This window comes from Thunnus maccoyii, chromosome 12 (genome assembly GCF_910596095.1).
Source record: "Thunnus maccoyii chromosome 12, fThuMac1.1, whole genome shotgun sequence".
Classification (NCBI taxonomy): Eukaryota; Metazoa; Chordata; class Actinopteri; order Scombriformes; family Scombridae; genus Thunnus; species Thunnus maccoyii.
The window spans coordinates 26024890-26045481 of NC_056544.1; the positions used below are offsets into that span (position 1 = coordinate 26024890).

Genomic DNA, 20592 nt, shown 5'->3' on the forward strand with positions numbered 1-20592 from the left:
CCACGAACTTTCCCTAACCCCTAACCAAGTGGTTCAAGTGCTTAAACCTAACCGTTTGAACCCAGACTTGATAAGGATTGGCATGTCACCTGCAAGTAAAAACGTTCCTTCGTTTTAAAACAATTTGAACTTGATCACGTGATATCGAGCAATCAATACCAATGCGCATGCGTAATAATTCCGTACCAGCAATAAACGGACTGACACGGAGGAATCCGTACCACACTCTGCTCCTGAGTGTTTTACTTCGGCAGGTCAGACCGGTAGACTGGGCGTGTTATTGCGGCTGCTTGACTCCGGTCGTATTTCATCGGGAGTGTGGACGCTCAGACTGAAAGAAGGAAGGTTCTGTTGAAACTTGAGGACATGCGGCGTCTTCTACAAACTTTCCGCAAACCAAACTCGCTCCGAGCTGAAGAAAGACCCGAAGTGTGAAGAATGAACTGAAGTGACGGAGAGGAAGAGGAGAGGAGAGGAGAGGAGAGGAGGGAGAAGAAGAAGCCGTTCACTCCCATTGATCCTTTATCGAGGTATTGATTTAGGCCTGGCTGTGAAATAATACAGCTGTTCCGAGGAATAGAGGTGTGTTGAATTAGAAAATGTGCTGATTTTAAACACAACCTAGAACTGTCTGGATAGTTTACACCTGGATACGCAGAGATGTCAGACTTAAAATCCAAATTAACACTTATAATGACATGTAGGCTACTGTATTTTTAATAGAGTCCAGACCTTTCTTTTTAACCTTCATACAAGCTAAAGGCTTCATCAAAACTAATTTTATTCAGTACCAGTCTGTGCTTGCACCGTTTGAAGTAACACACTCAAGGCTTTTCACAGGAAAGTCCAGCACACACACATAAAAGTAGATGGAAAGGTGTGTGTCCAGTGCTGTTTCCATCAACACCAGTATCTCATCTGGTGGGAAACCAGTTCAGACAGCAGCAGTAATGGTCTCCAGCTTTGTGACCAGTCAAGAGACAGCTGTTTTTAGTCATGTCTTAGACATAAAATCAACATTGGATGCTGCTGCTTGGCTTCAAAGTTTATAAACATGTAACAAGTATACAATCTGCCTCTTCCCTGAGGCTTCAGTTCATTTTACAACATGTCACACTGAGAAAATACAGTGTGAAGACCTTAAAATTACCTGTACAGTCTTAATGCAATGCAGTGCGGCACTACTTTCGAGGAGTTTAATTTTGTGGTTTAGTTGACAGTATCACAGAAGCGTTAAAGGATGGGTTCACAGTCTTTCAAGTCTGTCCTAAAAAGAAAATCAGGTGTGCCAATGAACATTGACACGTGTTTTTTTCAGTCATTCCTCCTGTTCATACTGGACAAGTGATGGGGGCCAAAATCCACAGCCCTCCCTCCCTCTGTGCAAAAATGTATTTAAAAGTTTATCTGAAGCTAATATGAAGCTTCAGTTATCCGATTTAGTCAAATCAAGTAGATATCTTTATAGTTCCAGTTTTTTTAGTGCCCAACTCCCTCTTTTTTTGTTATGATTCTTCCACTGCAGCTGAACAGGAAAACACTGTCCGTCGAGACTCAAAGAGGTAATTTTTTTTTAACTAAAAAGACTTTAACTGTGTAAGATATACACTCTTTTTGAGTAACTCAGACAGCTGAAGCCTCATATTTTTCTTCAGATATTATTAATATTTCATTTGGGCACCTGCCTGTCGTTTCAAGACAGACTTGAAACATTGTGAACCTATCCTTCAAAGAAACTCTATGGTAACTTTTAGGGAGTAGTTTGTTACGTTGTTATATTTAATTACATTGTATTAGCGTAAGGTGTATGACAAACGTTTTAGTGCTGGGATTAGTTGATCAGTCAATCTGCAAGAAAGATATAGTCTACGTTTTCTCCAACGGAGAAGTCATCTGGCTCCGTCCTCCAAAATATGACACGATTTACTGCTTTTGTCTGTTTTATATCATTGCGCATTGAATATCTTTGGGTTTTTTTACCGTTGTCGGACAAAATAAAACATGATGTCAGCCGGGGGTTGTCAGAACTTTTAAATTATGTTTTTTCACTTTCTTTTTCATATTTTTCAGACAGAATAATCAATTTACTATGAGATTTAAAAGTAAGTCAAACACTCTTGCAAAATAGATATTAATCTCAATTTAAGAATAAATAAAACTTAAGTAACAGACTATAATTAATAGTAGATTACTAATAATCTTCCAGGAATTGATTTCTGAACGTAATGTATACAAAAGTACATATCGTGATCAAGCAAAAAGAGCCTGGTTTGTGTTTTGTATGTGTATTAGGACTGGGTGATTTGACAACATAAACTGTAAGACAATATGAAATTGTCACCCAAGAGAGATTTTCCTATACCCTTTAAAATATGGTAGGTCTCATTTTCAATTTGCATAAATTTGTTGAGGTGCTTTGATTTGTCAGGTGTGTAATTTGTTGGATAAGACAAAAACAGACATTCCTGTTTGATACATAAACTTCTCCTTAATCAGAAAAAAATCCAGCAGTATCACAATATACAGATGTGGCAAAAATTATTGGTACCCTTGCATTTTATTAAAATAATACACCATTCACCCTGATCAGTGTTGAAATTAAAAGATATTTTATTATCAATGCATGTCTATGTCCATGTCTAAAGTTGTGAAAATTACTGAATTCATGCTTATTCTACAAAGATATTCTAAAATAGCTTGGAAAAAAAAAATATTGGTACCCTTTAGAAGTTGTAAGAAATAATTGATTTGTAGTGATACTTTAAGCAGACTATTGTGTTTTAATTAGTAGCACAGGTTTTTTCAATCTCATAATCACTCATGCAGTCAGTTTAAAAGGAGAAAAATTACTCACTCTGCTGTTTTGTGCCACTGTGTGCATCATACATGGAAACATGGAAAACAGAAGGAAAACTAGAGAGTGGTCTGAAGACATTAGAGAAAAAGGTAATAGACAAGCATGGTCAACATAAAGGTTATAAGACCATCTCCAAAGAGACTGATGTTCCTGTGACCACTGTTGCCAATCTTATTAAGAAGTTTAAGGTCCATGGAACTGTGGCCAACATCTCTGGATGTGGTCACAAGAGGAAAATTGGCCTGAGATTGAACAGAAGGATTGCTCGAATGGTCAAGAAAGAACCAAGGAAAACTTCAATACAGATCCAAGCTGATCTTCAAGTTCAAGGTACAATAGTTTAAAGTGGCACCATGCGTTGCTGTCTGAATGAAACTGGGCTCCATGGTTGAAGACCCAGGAGGACCCCACTTCTAAGAGGGAGATACAAAAAAGCCAGACTTTGCCAAAATACATGTTGACAAGCCACAGTCCTTTTGGGAGAATGTGCTTTGGACAGATAAAACAAAATTAGAGCTTTTTGGTAAATCACACGAACCCTAAGTTCACAGAGGAAAACATGAAGCCTTCAAAGAAAAGAACATCATGCCTACTGTGAAACATGGAGGAGGCTCAGTGATGTTTTGGGGTTGCTTTGCTGCCTCAGGCACTGAGTGCCTTGAATCTCTGCAGGGCACAATGAAATCGGAAAACTATCAAGGCATTTTTGAGCAAAACATAGAGCCCAGTGTCAGAAAGCTGTGTCTTAGTTCCAGGTCACGGGTCTTCCAGCAGGATAATGACCCCAAACATACATCAAAAAGCACCCATGAGTGGATGGGAAGAAATCGTTGGACCGTTCTGAAGTGGCCTACTATGAGTCCTGATCTGAATCCCATTGAACATCTGTGGAAAGAGCTGAAACTTGCAGTTTGGAGACGGCACCCATCAAACCTGAGAGAACCGGAGCAGTTTTCTCAAGAAGAGTGGGCTGAACTACCAGTGGAGAAGTGTAGAAAACTTATTCAGAGTTACAGAAAGTGCTTGACTGCAGTTATTACCTCCAAAGTCTGTGCTACAAAATATAAAGTTAAGGGTACCAATAATTTTGGCCATGCCATTTTCATTTGTTTTATTGTATTAAATAATATGTTAAGTTGTAAATCAAAAGTTTCAGTTATATTCAATGGGAAATAAAGAATGATGGAAACCATTTTCTTCTGTTAGTTTCAATTTAATACGGAGAAAACTTTTTTTTAAAAAGGTGTAAGGGTACCAATATTTTTGGCCACGTCTGTATGTCATTGTCACAATATATAAAATGACATTTACCATGATACAGGAGCGCTCTCTCCTGAATTATATCATGTAAAACAATCCATAAAATGCAGCTGCAAATGCTCACAGAAAAAATGTCCTCATCTCGTCCTGCACCGTGTACATTCAAAATGTTCTGTCTCTGCTCTCATGGGTACTAATATTTTCATCACTTATTATTCCTTTCCAAAAGACTATAAATGGTTAAAGAGCCCTCCTCTGAGTTTTAGCTCTTTCCGACACATGGATGTGTTTCAGATTGCAGTTACAGCCAAGTTGGCAAGTCCACCTCAAATGTGGTTCTGTGATCTACAGTTCGCCCTCCAGTGATTGCATGCTAGTGTGAGTTTATGCCGAGTCACTGCCGACATTTTTGAGCTCTACTTCCCTGGTAGTTTATTCATAGAAAATCTCTCTGTTTTGTTTTCTTTGTTCCTTACAGGGTTCTGGTAGGAAAAGATGCAGGCTGCTGCTGTCGCTCTGACTGTACTGAGTGCTGTCTTCAGCCTGGACTGCCTGTCCGCTCACTGGTCCAAACCAAACCAAATACAGCACCAGAGTGACGGAAATACTCAAAATGACGAGACGGCACCGAAGCAGAAGAACCAGCCGCACATCATATTCATTCTCACAGATGACCAGGTGTGTATTAAAGAATTTGTATGAGTGTGTATTTTCCTAAAGGAGACACTAGGATGATGTCTCCAGCAGCAATAATATTATATATAACAAGCTGTTAATCTGACTACAACAGTAGTACACTTAATAAAGGATTTTACAAATAATCCCAAAACATCAAATATATGATAACATTTATATAAGAATAAATGATTTCTTATGTATTTTACTCTACAAATTATGGGGTATTACTTTTTTTAAAAATTATTTTATTTGAACTCCCGCATCTCATACAATGCAGTACAACTGTGATGCAATTTTCTCATTTTAGTCAGTTTTTCGGGATCCAGTTTCAAGCTGCCTACTCAGCTTTAAGAACATGAAATATTTTTTACATGTATATATTATAAATGAACAAAGAAAAAAATGCACTTTTTTTTAAAAAAAAAGTGTTATGTTTGTTTAATGTGTGTATAATACATGTATGTGTGTTTATGTATAATGTAATTTAGGTGCGGGGCAAAAACATAACATTTGTAATTTAACAGTTTTATTATGGCATAAAATTGGAAAAATAGACCAAGTCAAAAGTAATTAAAAATTTGCAGTAAAACAAATAAAACTCTCCCACACAAACATCAGTGTTTTTCTTTCTTATGACGGAAGAAAAAACTAAATCACAAATATGTACTATAAACTGACTGAAGGATCAGTTTCAGGGCGAGCGGCCCACTGGGATTTCTCCCGGTGCTCCGGATGGCCAGTCTGACTCTGATGAAAACAGATATCACAGAGACATTATTTGTAGCTTTGGGGTTTGCAACACCAGCATCCAAAAAGTGACTATTTGCTGCCTTAAGAAGCCACTGAGGGGCTGCTGCTGTGAGGTTTAGTAATGACTCGTGCCTGAAATGACAAGTTTATATTGTTCTTTACAGCTCCTGAATTGTTGTTTTAACGTTGTCCGTTTGTTTCCTTCTCACATGAAATAACTCAAAATGCTCCAAGATAGGAAGAAACCAAAAACTGGGCATAAACAAATGCTGGGAGCTCAGCATGACATGAGCATGGTCAAAAACTGTATGCCTCAAATTCAAAATTATCATCTTTATCAGTTATCTGAAAAGAAGGATACTCTGTCGGGTGGACGGAGGTTTAAACATAAATACACATAGAGCTGTAAATGGCTCCTACGTTCAGAAAGATATAAAGGGTCTGTAATCTTTGTATTGACAACGATTACAAAGGTCCATCTCTGTTTAAGTTAATTCTGTTATTAAATGTAAGTAATCTGAACCTGAAACATACAACTGAACTCTTTTATGCCTCCATGACTCTATAACAGGGCTTCAACGACATTGGTTACCATAACCCAAGCATCAAGACCCCTACTCTGGACAAGCTGGCGGCGGAGGGCGTGAAGCTGGAGAACTATTACGTTCAGCCCATCTGCACGCCTTCACGCAGCCAGCTCATCACCGGCAGGTACAGACGCCTCTTCACTGGCCTCATGCATGAAATTTAGGCAGTTTGTGCATCTGCTTGTCTGTCTGACACACACAATACTTTGAACGTTGCCTATCGGAATATGACAACTCTCAGGAAAATGATGTTTATTGGGAGCAACTTTTATTTCCAACTTAAACTGTTTGTCAATCAGATTTTTTAATGACTTTAGTTAAAGCAGTATTGATTTATTTTGAGTCTTAGGCTCTGGTGTAAATGAGCTAGCTGTTCTGAATAATGTGATTATTGATTAGTCAAGCTAACTGCAGGTTGCAGAGAGGATCCAACCCCCATCCTTAGCATTGGGAACAAATGAATCCCTGATTCTGTTATGAGGCCCTGCAGCAGCTTATCTGTACTCTGGTTAAATGACAATAACAAGTCTTTTTCTTCCAGATATCAGATCCACACAGGACTACAGCACTCCATTATCAGACCCAGCCAGCCCAGCTGTCTGCCTTCACACATGGACACGCTGCCTGAGAGGCTCCGCGAGGCCGGGTACACCACACATATGGTCGGCAAGTGGCACCTGGGCTTCTATAGGTAAGATGGAGACTGCGCAGAAAATAACCTGTTACCAGGAGTAGTAACAAACACTTTAATGACTACAGAGTTATTAACCCATTTAAAAAACTTTGCTAATGAGATGAGATTATTTTAGATCCCAAAGTGGTTATTACTGCTTATTGACAACTACTCAGCTATACTATTATTCTATCAATTAATTAAGCTATCTATTAATTCTGAACAAAGCTGAATGTCTGACATTTTATCATGAAATAATGTAGGTAAAAAGCACAGCAGAGTTTACCACTGAAACCTTACGAATATGAAGTCTCCCTGCTTTCTAAACAGTCTGATGGTTCAATAAATTTAGGCTGGACCACCATCAAAAATTACCACATGAGGCAGCTTGATTTGCAAGATCACGACATCACGAGATCATGTGAGAATCCATCTTGTCAGGCTTCAAGTTATGCGCTTGTGTCTAAACCACCAGTGGTTCTGACCAATCAGCGTCCTATGAAGATTTTCGCGTGATCTCATGAATCCAGTTGCCTCGCAAGGTAAGATGGTGCCAAGTATTTTTTGAAAGTCCCCTTTCCAAACAGTTTCCAAGGACAACTTCTCAGATGGTTCTGTGTAACAAACAGTCTGGTGCATCAGGTTACACCAAAAAAGAGGTTGGGTGTTAGAAGTTTAAATTGAATTAAGTTGAGCCTAATAAAGCATTTTGCAAGTTAAATTCCCAACTCTGCTCAAAAAGAAGTAATACATGGATTTATAAAATACAAAATACTCTATATAGTGGTGCAATTACGTTTCTTTTTGTCTGTTATGTATGTAAATACCATTGTTAGCAGCTTTTATCTAACAGAATGTTGGAAATCTGATGCTCAGTTTTCTTTCTCTTATCTTTTCTTCCAGGAAGGCATGCCTGCCCACCAGAAAGGGTTTTGACAGTTTCTTTGGTTCTTTAACAGGAAGTGTGGATTACTACAGGTATGAGAATTATTATTGGAATAAACAAGTTAGCAGTGCATAGACTTGAACTATCTACAGACTGATTTGCATGTTCACTGCCTGTCTTTCTTACTCCATTTACACCTGGCATTAACATGTGATATGTTTCTGGATATCCCATCTGGATCAGGAAAAACGCATGTTAAAATGAAGTGTAAATGCGCACAGAACACATTGTGATCAGAATAACCGCATCTGGAGGTGGTCTGGTTCACATTGTGCATTCTGTACAGTGTGACCACATCCTTTCAAGTTGAAAAGTCACCTGGTGAAAACCACATCCTTCCCGCTGGCTTAAGCAAGAGCTACAAAAGATATAAGTAGTAGCAGTATCTATATGGTTCCCTCCAAAATAATATATGATGCCTGACCATGGCATTGCTTCCCTTGACCTGTCTGCCAGCCCTGCCTTACTAATGAGCATATTAAGATCTGATCATGGTGCGGACAGAATGGCGATAACAAAAGTGCGTATTAATATCAAGTGTAAAGGCAAAGGCCTGTAGATCGAAAGTCACTATCCAGATAATGGGTGTTTCCATTAGCTAACATGGCACTCTTCCTTCACTTGTGCCTCTTCCTCACGTCTTCACGTCTCCTCCCATTGGGGATGCAAGAGAGAGATGCAAGGAAAAGACACAAGGACGGAAGAATTTAATTTGCCAATTGGGACGTAGTCACACAACGTTGGTGGATTCATTTCCAGCGTTATAATCAGTCTTATCACAAGCTCATTCCACTTCTCTTGCATCTCTATAACTCATACTGCATTTTTCCATCTGTCTCTAGTTATGGGTCCTGTGATGGCCCGGGTTTGTGTGGGTACGATCTCCATGACGACGAGGGCGTGGCGTGGGGCCAGGAAGGAAAGTACTCTACCGCGCTCTTCACACAGAGAGCTCGCAAGATCCTCGAGAGTTACGACCCAACAGAGAAACCGCTCTTCCTGCTGCTGTCCCTTCAGGTATCACACTGACGTTGCCCCTCAGAATCATAAAGATCTGGCGCTTGTTTTAAGAACCACCAAAGATGCAAAACATATTCCACAGTACAATGCAGCCTGAAGACATGTGTCTTGATGCTGCATTAGTTTATGTCTGCTTGTGGGAAGTAAACAAAGTTGGAAACACATGGAGGCCACATTGAAGTGTTTGTTTGTTCGACTGTCTATGAGCACCAGAAATTTATTTAGACACACTGTTTGACCCATGTGAACCATAACTTTTTAATTAAAAACATCCCACACAGAAAACTTGTTTTTTAACTCAAGGGGGCAATATTTGTCTATTGTTGTTTTTTGTGGGCTGTTATGTTCATTTGATCTCAGGTTGGTTGGGGTTAAAGGGTTTGAGAAAATGAATACAATGTCCTGACATGGAACAGCAAGATAATTGATTTTCCCAGTAGAAAATAGGAACACAGAGTTCTAACTCATGCACAATGAATAAAGCTTCACCAAAAATGCTAGTTGGATGGACTCACAGCTTTAGAAACCACCTTCCACCACACAATTCCAATATACGAATTGGCGGGGAGGGATGAGGGGGGGCTGTGTTTGACAATTTTTATAAGTTTCCAAAACTGACAATCTCACATTCAGACTCACTTCATGCAGTGATTGGCCAGGTGTGTTCTCTCTAGCTCTCCCTTTTAATTATTTAAACAACTGTTTCTGTCACTTTTAATGTGTACAGACAAGTAATGCCTTCCAGGAGAGACTGTCTGAAAGTGTGTGTGAGGTGTGCCATAAGTCTTGAGGGGCATTCTGGGAAATGTTGGAAATCACTCATTGATGTAGAGGTACATGAGAAGGGAGAGGAAAAATACATGAGAGAATTTTATCCAAAAATATTGTTGCTATAAGATGTTGGTAGTGATTTTCTTGAGTGAGTATTATAATGAGTATTACATATATACTGTTTAACACACAGTGTCGGCATATATAATAAGAAATTTTCCTTCTAATGTAGCTGATCATACCATCATGATAAAAGGTTGTTACACTTTCAACTAAACTAGACAGTACACATATTACTGTTTAAACTTTAAAAAATAATCACATGTGAATGAATTGTGTAAATGTTTTCCACCAGGCGGTTCACACTCCACTACAGCCCCCAAAGTCCTATATCTACCCCTACCGTGACATGGCCAATGTCGCCAGGAGAAAGTTTGCCGCCATGGTTTCTACAGTGGACGAGGCGGTTCGCAATATCACCTATGCCCTCAGAAAGTATGGATACTACCGGAACAGTGTTATCATCTACTCCACCGACAACGGTGCCCAGCCGTTCACGGGCGGGAGCAACTGGCCGCTACGAGGCCGCAAGGTATCATTAATTCATTGTATTTTGTGTCACTTTTTATGTTCATGTAATTTTAGTCCATGTTAGCAGCGTGTCAGTTGGTCGTTCAGTCACTCCACTATTTTAGTTCAGACTGAAATATCTCAACAACTAATGGATGGATTGTTATGACATTTAATAAAGACATTCATGGTTCCAGATGATGAATCCTAATGACTTTGGTGATCCCCTGACTTTTCCTTTACTGTTACCAGGTTGTCATTTGTGGTTTTCAGTGAAATGTCTCAACAACTATTGAATGGATTGCCATGAAATTTGCTAGACATTCATGCTCTCCTCAGGATGAATCCTACTAACTTTGGTGATTCCCTGTGGCGGCTGTGACTTAGAAATGACCTCTTTGTATTTCCACAGACTTTTCTTGTTCAGCTGCTGTACATTGGTAATAACAAAGAGGTAATTTCATACTAAAAGGACTGTAACTTTGGAAGATATCTGTTTCATCTGATTAACTCAGGATGCAGAAGCTTCATAATAGCTTCATATAAACTTTTGAATACGTTTTTGCAAAGAAGAGGACTGGATTAGATTCGTCCCCCATCTCTTACATTGGAAGTGCATTAGAAAGGCGATTGTGTAATGGCCAGTATGAACATTGTAGTGTCTACTGGCTTAAAACATGGATAAAGAAGGCTGCAATTAAACTTGTTCTGTTTTTTTAGGGTACATATTGGGAGGGAGGAGTCCGTGGGGTGGCGTTTGTACACAGTCCTTTGCTGAAACGCAGGAGACGGGTCTCTAAAGATCTTCTCCACATCACTGATTGGTTCCCCACACTGGTGGGCCTGGCCGGGGGAAACATCAGCCAGGTCAGTAGAACTCAGTACTTTCTCAGAACAACAAAGGTAGTGAATTTTTGCTATTTTCTGCCCCTTTTTAGCACTTTTAATTGCTTTTTTGATTTGTATTTGGTTGCATGTTTGTTGCTCTCTTAGCCAGGCCTCTCCTAAAGTAAATTGTTGTCTCACATTGGCTACAGGATAGTAACGATTAAATACAGTGGAAAAGGCACTCTCACTGAGTGCATTACTGACTATTTTATTGTGCTGCAAAACAGAGCAGACATAAAGATGCAAGGCTTTTCCACTGGATTTTGGTTCTGTACATTTTTCTAGTTGTCTCGCCAAACATTTTACACTGTTACAATCCGTTCTGTGCTACCCTGACTCGCTCTGTGTCTCCCACTTATTTTATATTAATGAATGAATTTATTTGTTGTCACAGAGTTGCATGTGGACCTCCATCTACATGAATAATTGTTTTGGCCTCAGACTTTACTAAAGTTCAAGTTACATTGCTACTGTAAAACTGTCCTTATTTTACCATCATGTAGATGAATGTGCTTTTGACCTGTTTTGATGAGTGCACGTTTTCTAAACTTTGCATACAGACAGAATAATTTAGTTCAGACATGAATTACTTTCATGTCCAAGTCTGTGCACAGCTCCCAAAAAGCTTTGTTGGCTTGTTATGCTCACGGGTTCCACTGCCAAAAAAGATAAGCACGGATATTTTGGCTGCAATCACAACAATATCTGACTAATATAGCAACTCGATAACCTCTATTACCAAAGGAAATCTGTTATTATTTATTATTCCTGTGTGGTCAATATACAAGTATTTCCTCTGGCAACATCAATGCACGAAACATGTAGACAGTTTTTATGGTTTCACAGTACCTCCTGGGACCTCTCATTAACCTACATATAACTTTTTTTTGTATTCTTTGTGTTTTATGTGCTTGTGTCCCTCTTAGAGCCAGGGTCTGGATGGTTTTGATGTTTGGCCCACCCTCAGTGAAGGGAGGGAGTCACCTCGTCAGGAGATCCTTCACAACATTGACCCGTTGCACAAACCTCCTGCTCCAACCATGACCTGGGACGCTACCAGCGCAGAGGGAGTCTCAGGTAACCAAAATAAAGAGAATAACATAAAAAAAAAAAAGTTGTTGTACTCAGACGCTACTTGAAGTCATTACAAATCCAACTATTTATTCAGTGTGAGATGAATTATTAAAATGTACACATATCGTAATGGGTTGTCAACTGCCAATTCATGAAGTTTGTGTTGATTGTGATTAACATAGTATTTGTCATAATGAATATTAAATTTAATGGTAAGAGCATGGTTAGTGAGACGTTTTATGTCACTGAAAAGTACAGTATATTTTTAAGTGAGAATTCTTGACCTTGGAAAAAACTCATAAGTCAAGATTAAGCTTTCAACCACATCCTATGGTTTGCTCAGTGGTCATGAATATTAATAAGATATCTGGTACATACCTACTAAATAATAAAGTAATTTTATAGTTGTATTGTCATAATTTCCTCTTCATGACAATTGAGCAAACTCCAATCTCCTGATGACGATCATAAGATGCAGGTAAAAAAAGCTAGTAAGTGGACCTTGAGTTTTTTGTGTTACAACAGTATATTCAGTTTTAAGCTAGCAGCGTCAATTTAGGGTTGAAAATGTCTAACTGTACTGTACTTTGTGTTTGTTTGTTTTTTGTGTTGCCGGTGAACATGATAAATATACCTGCTAATCATCAGCATGTTAGCATTGTTACTGTGAACATGTTAGCATACAGATGTTAGCATTTAGCTCGAAGCATTACCGTTCAGCCTCACAGCACTGCTACTGTAGCTGTAGACTTTTCTTGTTAATACTTGCATACACCACAGTTTGGTGTATTTTCAAATCAGGTTTGAAGAATGGGAAGATAAAAACAGAGAGGAAGGAATCAAGAAAAGAAGTAAACACAACTTGGAAAAACAGGAAAGAAGGGAAGACAGAAATTAAGATAACATGCGAAGGAGGATGTATGCAGGGAAGACAAAGCAGATAGACACGTAAGCACCAGTATCCCTTATAGATAACTGCACGATATAAAAAGTTATTTTATCCACAAGGGGATTTTACACAGCATCAGCAAAGCTAAAAGCAAAGGTTAAAGGAGTGTTTACTTCATATTCCTCATTTACTTGTGTGTTTTCTTTGATTTGGCAGTGAGCACATCAAAGGGCCCCGCCTTTAAGAAGCCCAAGAAGAAGAAGAAGAAGGTTCTGAAACAGCAACCAAAGCAGAAGTCAGGGTTCAAGTTAAAGACCACCAAGAAACCTCAGACGTTCTCCCACCATGCTGCTAAACCTAAACCCAAACTTAAATCCAAGCCCATACCCAAACTGAAGCACAAGTCCCTCCCAAAATCAAAGCTCAAACCCAAACCCAAGACCAAAGTCTTGGTCAAGCAGTCCAGTTACAAACCACGTCTGAAGGTTCACTCCAGTGGTACTCCATACGGCCACCAGAACCCGTCAGTGTCAGGAACATCTCGCCCCAAATCTCAGCGTGATATCCAATCACATTTCAAGTCAAAATCCTGGCAGACCATATCCCAAAACCAGAAACTGTCACAGTCAGCACCACCTCAGTTAAAATCTAAGACACAGCTGAAATTACATTTAAAGTCCAAGTCTAGGAGGACATTATCCCAATACCAGAACATGTCCCAGCCGGAAACAACCCTGCCCCCAACTCATCCAACGCCCGAGCTTAAGTTTCAGCCATCCCAGCCAGTGTGGGACACATCAGTTCAGGCTGCCATCAGAGTTGGAGACTGGAAGCTGCTAACAGGAGACCCAGGCCACGGAGACTGGGTCCCTCCACAGGTACTGGTACTGCATTTTAGGGACTTTATTTACTCAGATAGTCTCATTGAGATCAGACCACTTTTTCAAGAGAGCTGAGTACAAGAAACATTCAACCACACAGACAGATAACTAACAAACAAGCAACAAAATATAGTCATAAAAAACATCAAATAGTGAAACTTTCAAATGTCCAAGATAAATGAAAGAGTCTATCTTGCTTGAAAATTGCAGTTCATTCCATTTATAAGGTGCATGATACCTGAAACAGAATATCTAAGGATAAGTATCAAATAATCATGTACTTTAGTAACAATATTTCACTAAGAGAAGAGATTTATAGTATATATTTATATGAATTCATATTATATTATTATTGACAAAAAGGTGATAACAAAGAGCAGTGATGAGTGTGAAATTCACACAATGTCCTACAATAAATAGTACAGAATATCTCTGTAATCAAGTCCAGACCTAAAAGTTGACCGACCAATAGTTTTACAGTTTAGAAAAGACACACAGCCTTTAATTCTATACAGGAAGCCTACTTTACTCAGTTTTGAGGCTAAGTGTTTAATATAAATCTCTAATGGCAGTCTGCTGGAAAACCAAATTCAGGAAGTGTGTTATGGGTACCATTTAAAGTTTTAATGGCAAGAAAGTCAAGGCCACAGAAATATTAAGGGAATACAATTTACTAGGTCTGATCTGCATTCAAAGGAATGTTTCAACATTCTGGGAAATACACTTATTTCTTTTCTTACCGAGAGTTTGATGAGAAGATTGATACCACTCTAATGTCGGTACAGTAAATACGAAGCTACTGCCAGCTGTCAGGTAGCTTAGCTTAGCACAAAGACTGGAAACAGAAGGAAACGGCTAGCCTGGCAACCAACCGAAACTCCAGGAAGTTACAGGTCCCAGCCAAGAAATAGTCTGGCGCATAACCCCCATAAAATGTTGATTTCAGGTCTCCTTGGTTTTTGTACGGAATTAACAAATAAGATAAGTCAGCTTTAGCGGTTCTGGTAAGTGGATTGTTACCATTGGAGAGAGCCATGCTAGCTTTTTTCCCTTTTCCAGTCGTTGTGCTAAGTACAGACAAGGGAGGGGAATCAATCATTTAACACTCTGTAATAAAGCAAATGATTTCCCAGAATGTTGAAATATTACTTTAAGGCGTCTATTATTAAAAAGGGATATCTGGAAAGTATCGAAGGTGGAGTGAAGATGAGTAAGAGCCTAAGTTGGAGTGGAATCAGGAACATAATATAAAACTGTCATCTGCATAGAATGAACATTGACATAATGATTAGAATGTTATTTATGAATAGTATTAATAGTCATTTAGACTCATTTAAACCCATTCTGTGGTTCAGATCCATCAGCACAACTAATAACACATTTTAGTCTGACTATTGCCAAGTAAGTTTGCACATATAAGGAATTTGCCTCAGTGTTGTGGTTAGTGCATAAAAGTCAAAAACTAGAAGGTAAAAGGAAAAAACAAGTGCCTACACTACATGAGATCATGATTATGAAGATTATAAATAACATTTTGATCCCCAGATTCTTCCCACTCTCCCTGGTCGCTGGTGGAATCTTGAACGCGGCTTCTCGACGTTCTACAAATCCTCCATCCACAAAAATGTCTGGCTGTTCAACATCACAGGCGACCCGTACGAGCGGCAGGACCTGGCAGATCAGAGGCCCGACGTGGTCCAACGGCTGCTGGCACGGCTCGCCTACTACAACCAAACAGCTGTGCCGGTTTACTTTCCGCCCGACGACCCGCGAGCCAATCCAAGCGAGCACGGTGGAGCCTGGGTCCCCTGGGTGGATGAAGAGGAGGACGAGGAGGGAAAATATAACGGGGTCTACAAGAAAGGTAAGAACAATAAGAAGAAGAGGAAGAAGAAGAAGTGCCGGCTGTGCAAGCTGAAGTCGTTCTTTCTGAAACTGAACACCAGGATGATGTCCAATCGGATCTGATGCAGATGGGTGAACATTTTTAGCCAAGAGATGAATGTCAGACTTTAAAAATGTTTTGTTTTTACATTTTTACACCTTCTGCAAACTGGTGAAAATTAGTTAAAGATGGTTAATTCCTCTAGGTTTAGCTGAAGTGAACCTCTTTCAAGAACTCATGTAAAACATGTCCTACCACTGGTTTTCATTTGCTTCTTATTCAAGTCAAAACAGGTGATTTTTTTATTATTCTGAAACATTACTGTCATATGTGATGTCATTTACAGTATCGACCAGAGGTTTTCAGACTGTGAGGCGCTCCCCCTAGTGAGAGTTGAAGGGGAGGGCGGGGAGGGACAGACGCGAGGCAAAAATACTGCCTGAGGTGAAAGAGATGTGCATGCAAGTGTTGTACAAACAACAGGAAGTTAGTTATTGTAGTTTGGCTGCCGATTTGGCCGCTTATCTACACAGTCAGCAGTCGTAGCTGCAGCTCATGGAGGCAATTAATTAATTTGAACTCCTTCTCAGGGTCATAACTCAGTCAAAACTGAACACACAGACATGATAAATACATTTTTAGATTCAGTGTGATTTACACTTTAACTGTTCTTCAGTATCAAAGTAATCCAGTGATAGTTATCTGACCCTCAATGGGGACACATGTCAAACAGGAACTGCAAATAGGTCATTCGGCATACTTTTAATTGTGCCAATTTGCCAAAATATGTAAACTAAATTAAGATAAAAAAAAAAAAACTCAGCTGGGCTCAGATTGTAGCCCACAGATAACTAACTGGGACAGAGGCAGTTGTCTCAATTTGGTGTGTGTGTAATTGGGGGTGGGGGGTTGGGGTCTGAAAACCTCTGGTAATTCTGGTCATACATGTAGCATATGTACTGTCAAAGATCTGATCTGAAATTCGGGATCTGAGGTGACACCGACAGTCCTACTTTTTGTTTAAAATTTAAAAGGCCAGTCCACTCAGAAATCACAAATTCATACTTTCTCACACAGCCAAGCAGATAGTTTGTTTTAGTTTGAAATGTCTTTCAACAACAGACTTTCTGCTGTTTCTCCAATATAATGAAGATGAGTTTGGCTTGTGAGGCTCAAAAAAATCACAGAAAAAACTTGACAGCTACATGTCTTTCCAGAAACAGTTCCTTATTATTATTATTATTATTATTTCTCAATGTGAAAACACTGAAAATTGATGATAGTGACGTCTGCAAACTATCTTAAGTAACTCAAGTATTTTGGACATTGTTTCTGAGAGTTACATCACTGTTGAGATAGATGCAGACGTAGACAGCTGGCAATCGTACCTTGGAAGAAAATAATAGAAAACCTCACCAAATGAAATGGAAACTGTCTGAATGGCTGGATACCAGTATGATTAGGTAGGAAAATTGTTTTTGTGGTTTTGGTGAACTGACCCTTTAAATTCTTAAGTATCCTGCCTGAAGGTGGTTTTGTAACCTCTGTCTCAAAGGCTGCTATTAGTTTTCAGCATCACTACCTGATTTATTCTGTGATTTCAGACATTGTCAACCGTTTCTTTGTTTTTGTTACTCTGTTTAATTTTAATCACTCACTATCTGACAGAGTTCTTGATACAAAGACTGACACTGTGTGGCAGTAAAATGTATTTTGACACTGATTTGATTACATTTGTCTAACTTTTGGACCAGAGATTCATTGTTTTCAAAAGAATCTATCTGCAAAGTGATGTAGGCAGGTTTTAATGTACAGTGTGTTTTACATGTGTAATTCGGGGGTTTTAAAACAGATGTTTACTTATTTCAATGACAGTGCATGACCATGATATCTATAATTCACACTTTTTTGGTTGTTGTTTGTACCCGTCTGCCACAAACAAGAGTTTTTTTAATATTGTATGTTCACAATTTAAGTCACACGTCTTCAGTGAATATGGAGGTATTTTTAATATCTGTTTTAAAATGCTTGTGATGTACTGATTTTATTTTTTTTTTGTATTGCTATGACAGAAACTGGCCTTTTGATACTGTGGTTGTTTGAATGTATTGCCAATGGCAAGCATTTTTGACTATGAAATCTTTCTTCTCATCCACTACATGTTACTGTGAACAGCAGAAACCATCATGTGAACATGTTTTCATCATATTCAGCCCTATACAAGACTAACATCAATATTTAAACATTTTAAAGCTTTTACAAGACAAAAAAGTGACAAAATCCTGGTCAGCCTTATTTTAAAACACCATATTTTATTTATTTTGTTTTGAATTCAGTCAGTTTCAGGGGGAAAGTTAAGTTATCTAAATCATCTGGCTGAAGTTTTTTTGTGTTTTAAGGAATTATAAAAGTTAATTGGTCATTACAACAAAGCATTGAAAATAATGTGACTATTAAATGTTTTAGGAAACCCCCCAATAGTATACTTCTCTGTTTTATCTGAATAATGATCTCTTAAATCCAATGAAAGCATTCACAACATGAACCAGTAGCTGATTTTCCCACTTGCTGTCACAGACACTTCACTGGTATAACAAGTCATAATGATTATGTATCATCAATAAAAGCTAAAAACAGAGAAGAGGAAGTAAAAACTGCTTATCGTTAAAAGCAACATCTTTGAAATGCGGCATTGGTTTTGTCCCCTTTGAGCAAGACACCAAACCTCTAAATATTTCAGTTCAGTTTTGCTCAATATCTAACAAACCATGACTGCGGCTGTTCTGAAACAATGACCGGTTACTCAAGGGCATGACAGTGGAAGCGTGGAGCAGAGTGTTAGTGAGAAACTTCCAGATGGACACTTCATTTCTCCACCCCGAGTGAATAAAGGTTAAATATAATGATTGGTGACTGTCCTTTTGTTTTCTCTTTGCTAGCAACAGTATGCCATTCCTTATACTGAAAAAAATCAGTGTGTATGTTCCAGTAAAATGCTTTATGTTTTTGTGTATTTTGACTTTTGGTGGAAATCCAAGCAAAATCACAAGTCTTCATAGGCAAACTGAAAGTCAGTACAGAGTCTTTTAATGTGTTTTTTGTTTGTTTTTTTATTATCCTTTTAACTTATGTAAAGCATCTTTGAGTACCTTGAAAAGCACTCTATAAATAAATTGTATTATTATTATTATTATTAATGTCTCTCAAAACTGATTGTAAGTGTGACACAGCTTTTGGACACTTTCAGAGCCAGTGTGGTTTTCTTACATAGCTGAGACCCAGTTCTTTTAATGTACTGTATATGTCTAATAATTAAATATGTAAATGTGGCTGTGCAAAGTCAGTTTCTGTCTGATTATTTTTCTATTATTCTGGGAGTTTACCAAGTCAAAAATTGAGTCCAAATCAAGTCTCAAGTCTTCATTTTTGTGATTTAAACCTAACTTGAGTTAAAGTCTCAAGTCTACAGCTCAGATGCAAACAGCGAGGATTGTTATTGAAGGACAAATGTTTCATTCTAATTGTTCCTAATAGATTTTTAATGGAGATATTTAAGACACTACTTGTGCAAAACACCAAATATCAAGAAAACCGACCAACATCAGACATCATATTGACATCTACATACATACTGGACATGGAAAATGTTCAGTATTCATATACTTTTAATGAGAATTACAAATCTTTTGATCTGTTGAAATGCTTGAATGTTGAAATGAGACTCAAAAACATTCTCACAGAATACAGCGATCATGCATTTTTGCTTAAAAATAGGAATTTGTTACTTAGTGTTTCATATTGAAATCTGACTGCACAGAATTCATTTAACCACCAGGTGGCGCCAGATATTAAGTTAACTGCAGATACAGTTGAACGTCTGCTGAGCTCAATATTTGAAAACCTTAAACACACACACACACACACGAACACACACACACACACACATTTGGGCTAAAAGAGGATTTTCCACGCTTGCCGTTGCCTTCCTACTTCACACTGTTTCCACAGAGGTATAATTCAATTGGGGGGTTTCTTTTATCTCTGAACACAAGTGGGATTATGTAATCCTCCAGGATTAAAATCCTATAATTCAGGAAGCTACTGATGCTGCTGAGAAGCGGCAGCTTTGATGCCCACTACTAAAACTGCCCGTGCTTGCCAAGGTGTCTCTGAATATTCCACAAACATGGTATAGTGTCTATAGTTGGAAGCTGGCTCCAGGCAGAGATATGAGCCAAATCCTTTGACATAACATACAGATCAACTGGTTGTAAAATGCTGTTGTGGTTAAAATATACAGAACACATTATTATCTTCATTGATGAGGTCATTTACACTTTTTTTATGCTTTACACCACCGGGGGAAAGACATGTCAGCCAGGCTGCTCCAGTGGAAACCAAAACAGTCAGGGCATTCAGTTTTAATCTCATAATGAATTGCAGTTGTAATACATGTTTCAGTTTGGTGGTGTGATGCACCGAAACAAATCTGAGTAAGTTTGACACAGACTCTCTCTGAGCTCAGGTTCTGTCTGTAATTTTTAACATTTCACTTCATTGGTTTCAAAACATCTCGCCAGAGGACTGCAGCTGGCTAACACTGGCAAATTTCCAGAAATGTTAATTAATGTGTGTTGTCCTTATAAATAAATAAATGAAATGATATACACAATGTTATGAGGTCTGGTTACATTATTAGGTTATTAAAAAACAAGTAAAAATTGAAAAAAACAGTATATATAACATGTAACAGAGCTATATAGAGGTTATATGTGTCAAGAATATACATAAAAGTAGCTACTGGCTTTTATATACTTTTTTCTATTTCTGATATGAAAAAATCTATAATTCAAATAATGTTTT

At 38.4% G+C, this 20592-nt stretch overlaps 1 protein-coding gene across 2 annotated transcripts; it reads left to right on the forward strand.

Annotated features, from left to right (window-relative positions):
- Positions 1 to 115: 115 nt before the first annotated feature.
- LOC121908035 (arylsulfatase I-like) lies at positions 116 to 19058 on the forward strand. Of its 2 annotated transcripts, XM_042427713.1 has the most exons (12): positions 116 to 530; positions 4412 to 4495; positions 4596 to 4795; positions 6117 to 6256; positions 6674 to 6823; positions 7709 to 7783; positions 8594 to 8768; positions 9898 to 10134; positions 10833 to 10979; positions 11927 to 12077; positions 13180 to 13841; positions 15390 to 19058. In XM_042427713.1, the coding sequence occupies exons 3-12, from the start codon at positions 4613 to 4615 to the stop codon at positions 15810 to 15812; spliced, it is 2343 nt and encodes a 780-aa protein (XP_042283647.1). In that variant the 5' UTR covers positions 116 to 530; positions 4412 to 4495; positions 4596 to 4612; the 3' UTR covers positions 15813 to 19058. The 2 variants fall into 2 exon arrangements, with proteins under 2 accessions (XP_042283647.1, XP_042283646.1); XM_042427712.1 differs by lacking the exon at positions 4412 to 4495.
- The last annotated feature ends 1534 nt before the right edge of the window (positions 19059 to 20592 follow it).

What these genes read in the sequence shown, in the direction of transcription:
- LOC121908035 (XM_042427713.1), top strand. Translation starts at nt 4,613, where the DNA reads ATGCAGGCTGCTGCTGTCGCTCTGACTGTACTGAGTGCTGTCTTCAGC. An exon ending in TCATTCTCACAGATGACCAG is followed by an intron (nt 4,796 to 6,116) that starts GTGTGTATTAAA and finishes ACTCTATAACAG; the next exon opens with GGCTTCAACGACATTGGTTA. An exon ending in CCGGGGGAAACATCAGCCAG is followed by an intron (nt 10,980 to 11,926) that starts GTCAGTAGAACT and finishes TGTCCCTCTTAG; the next exon opens with AGCCAGGGTCTGGATGGTTT.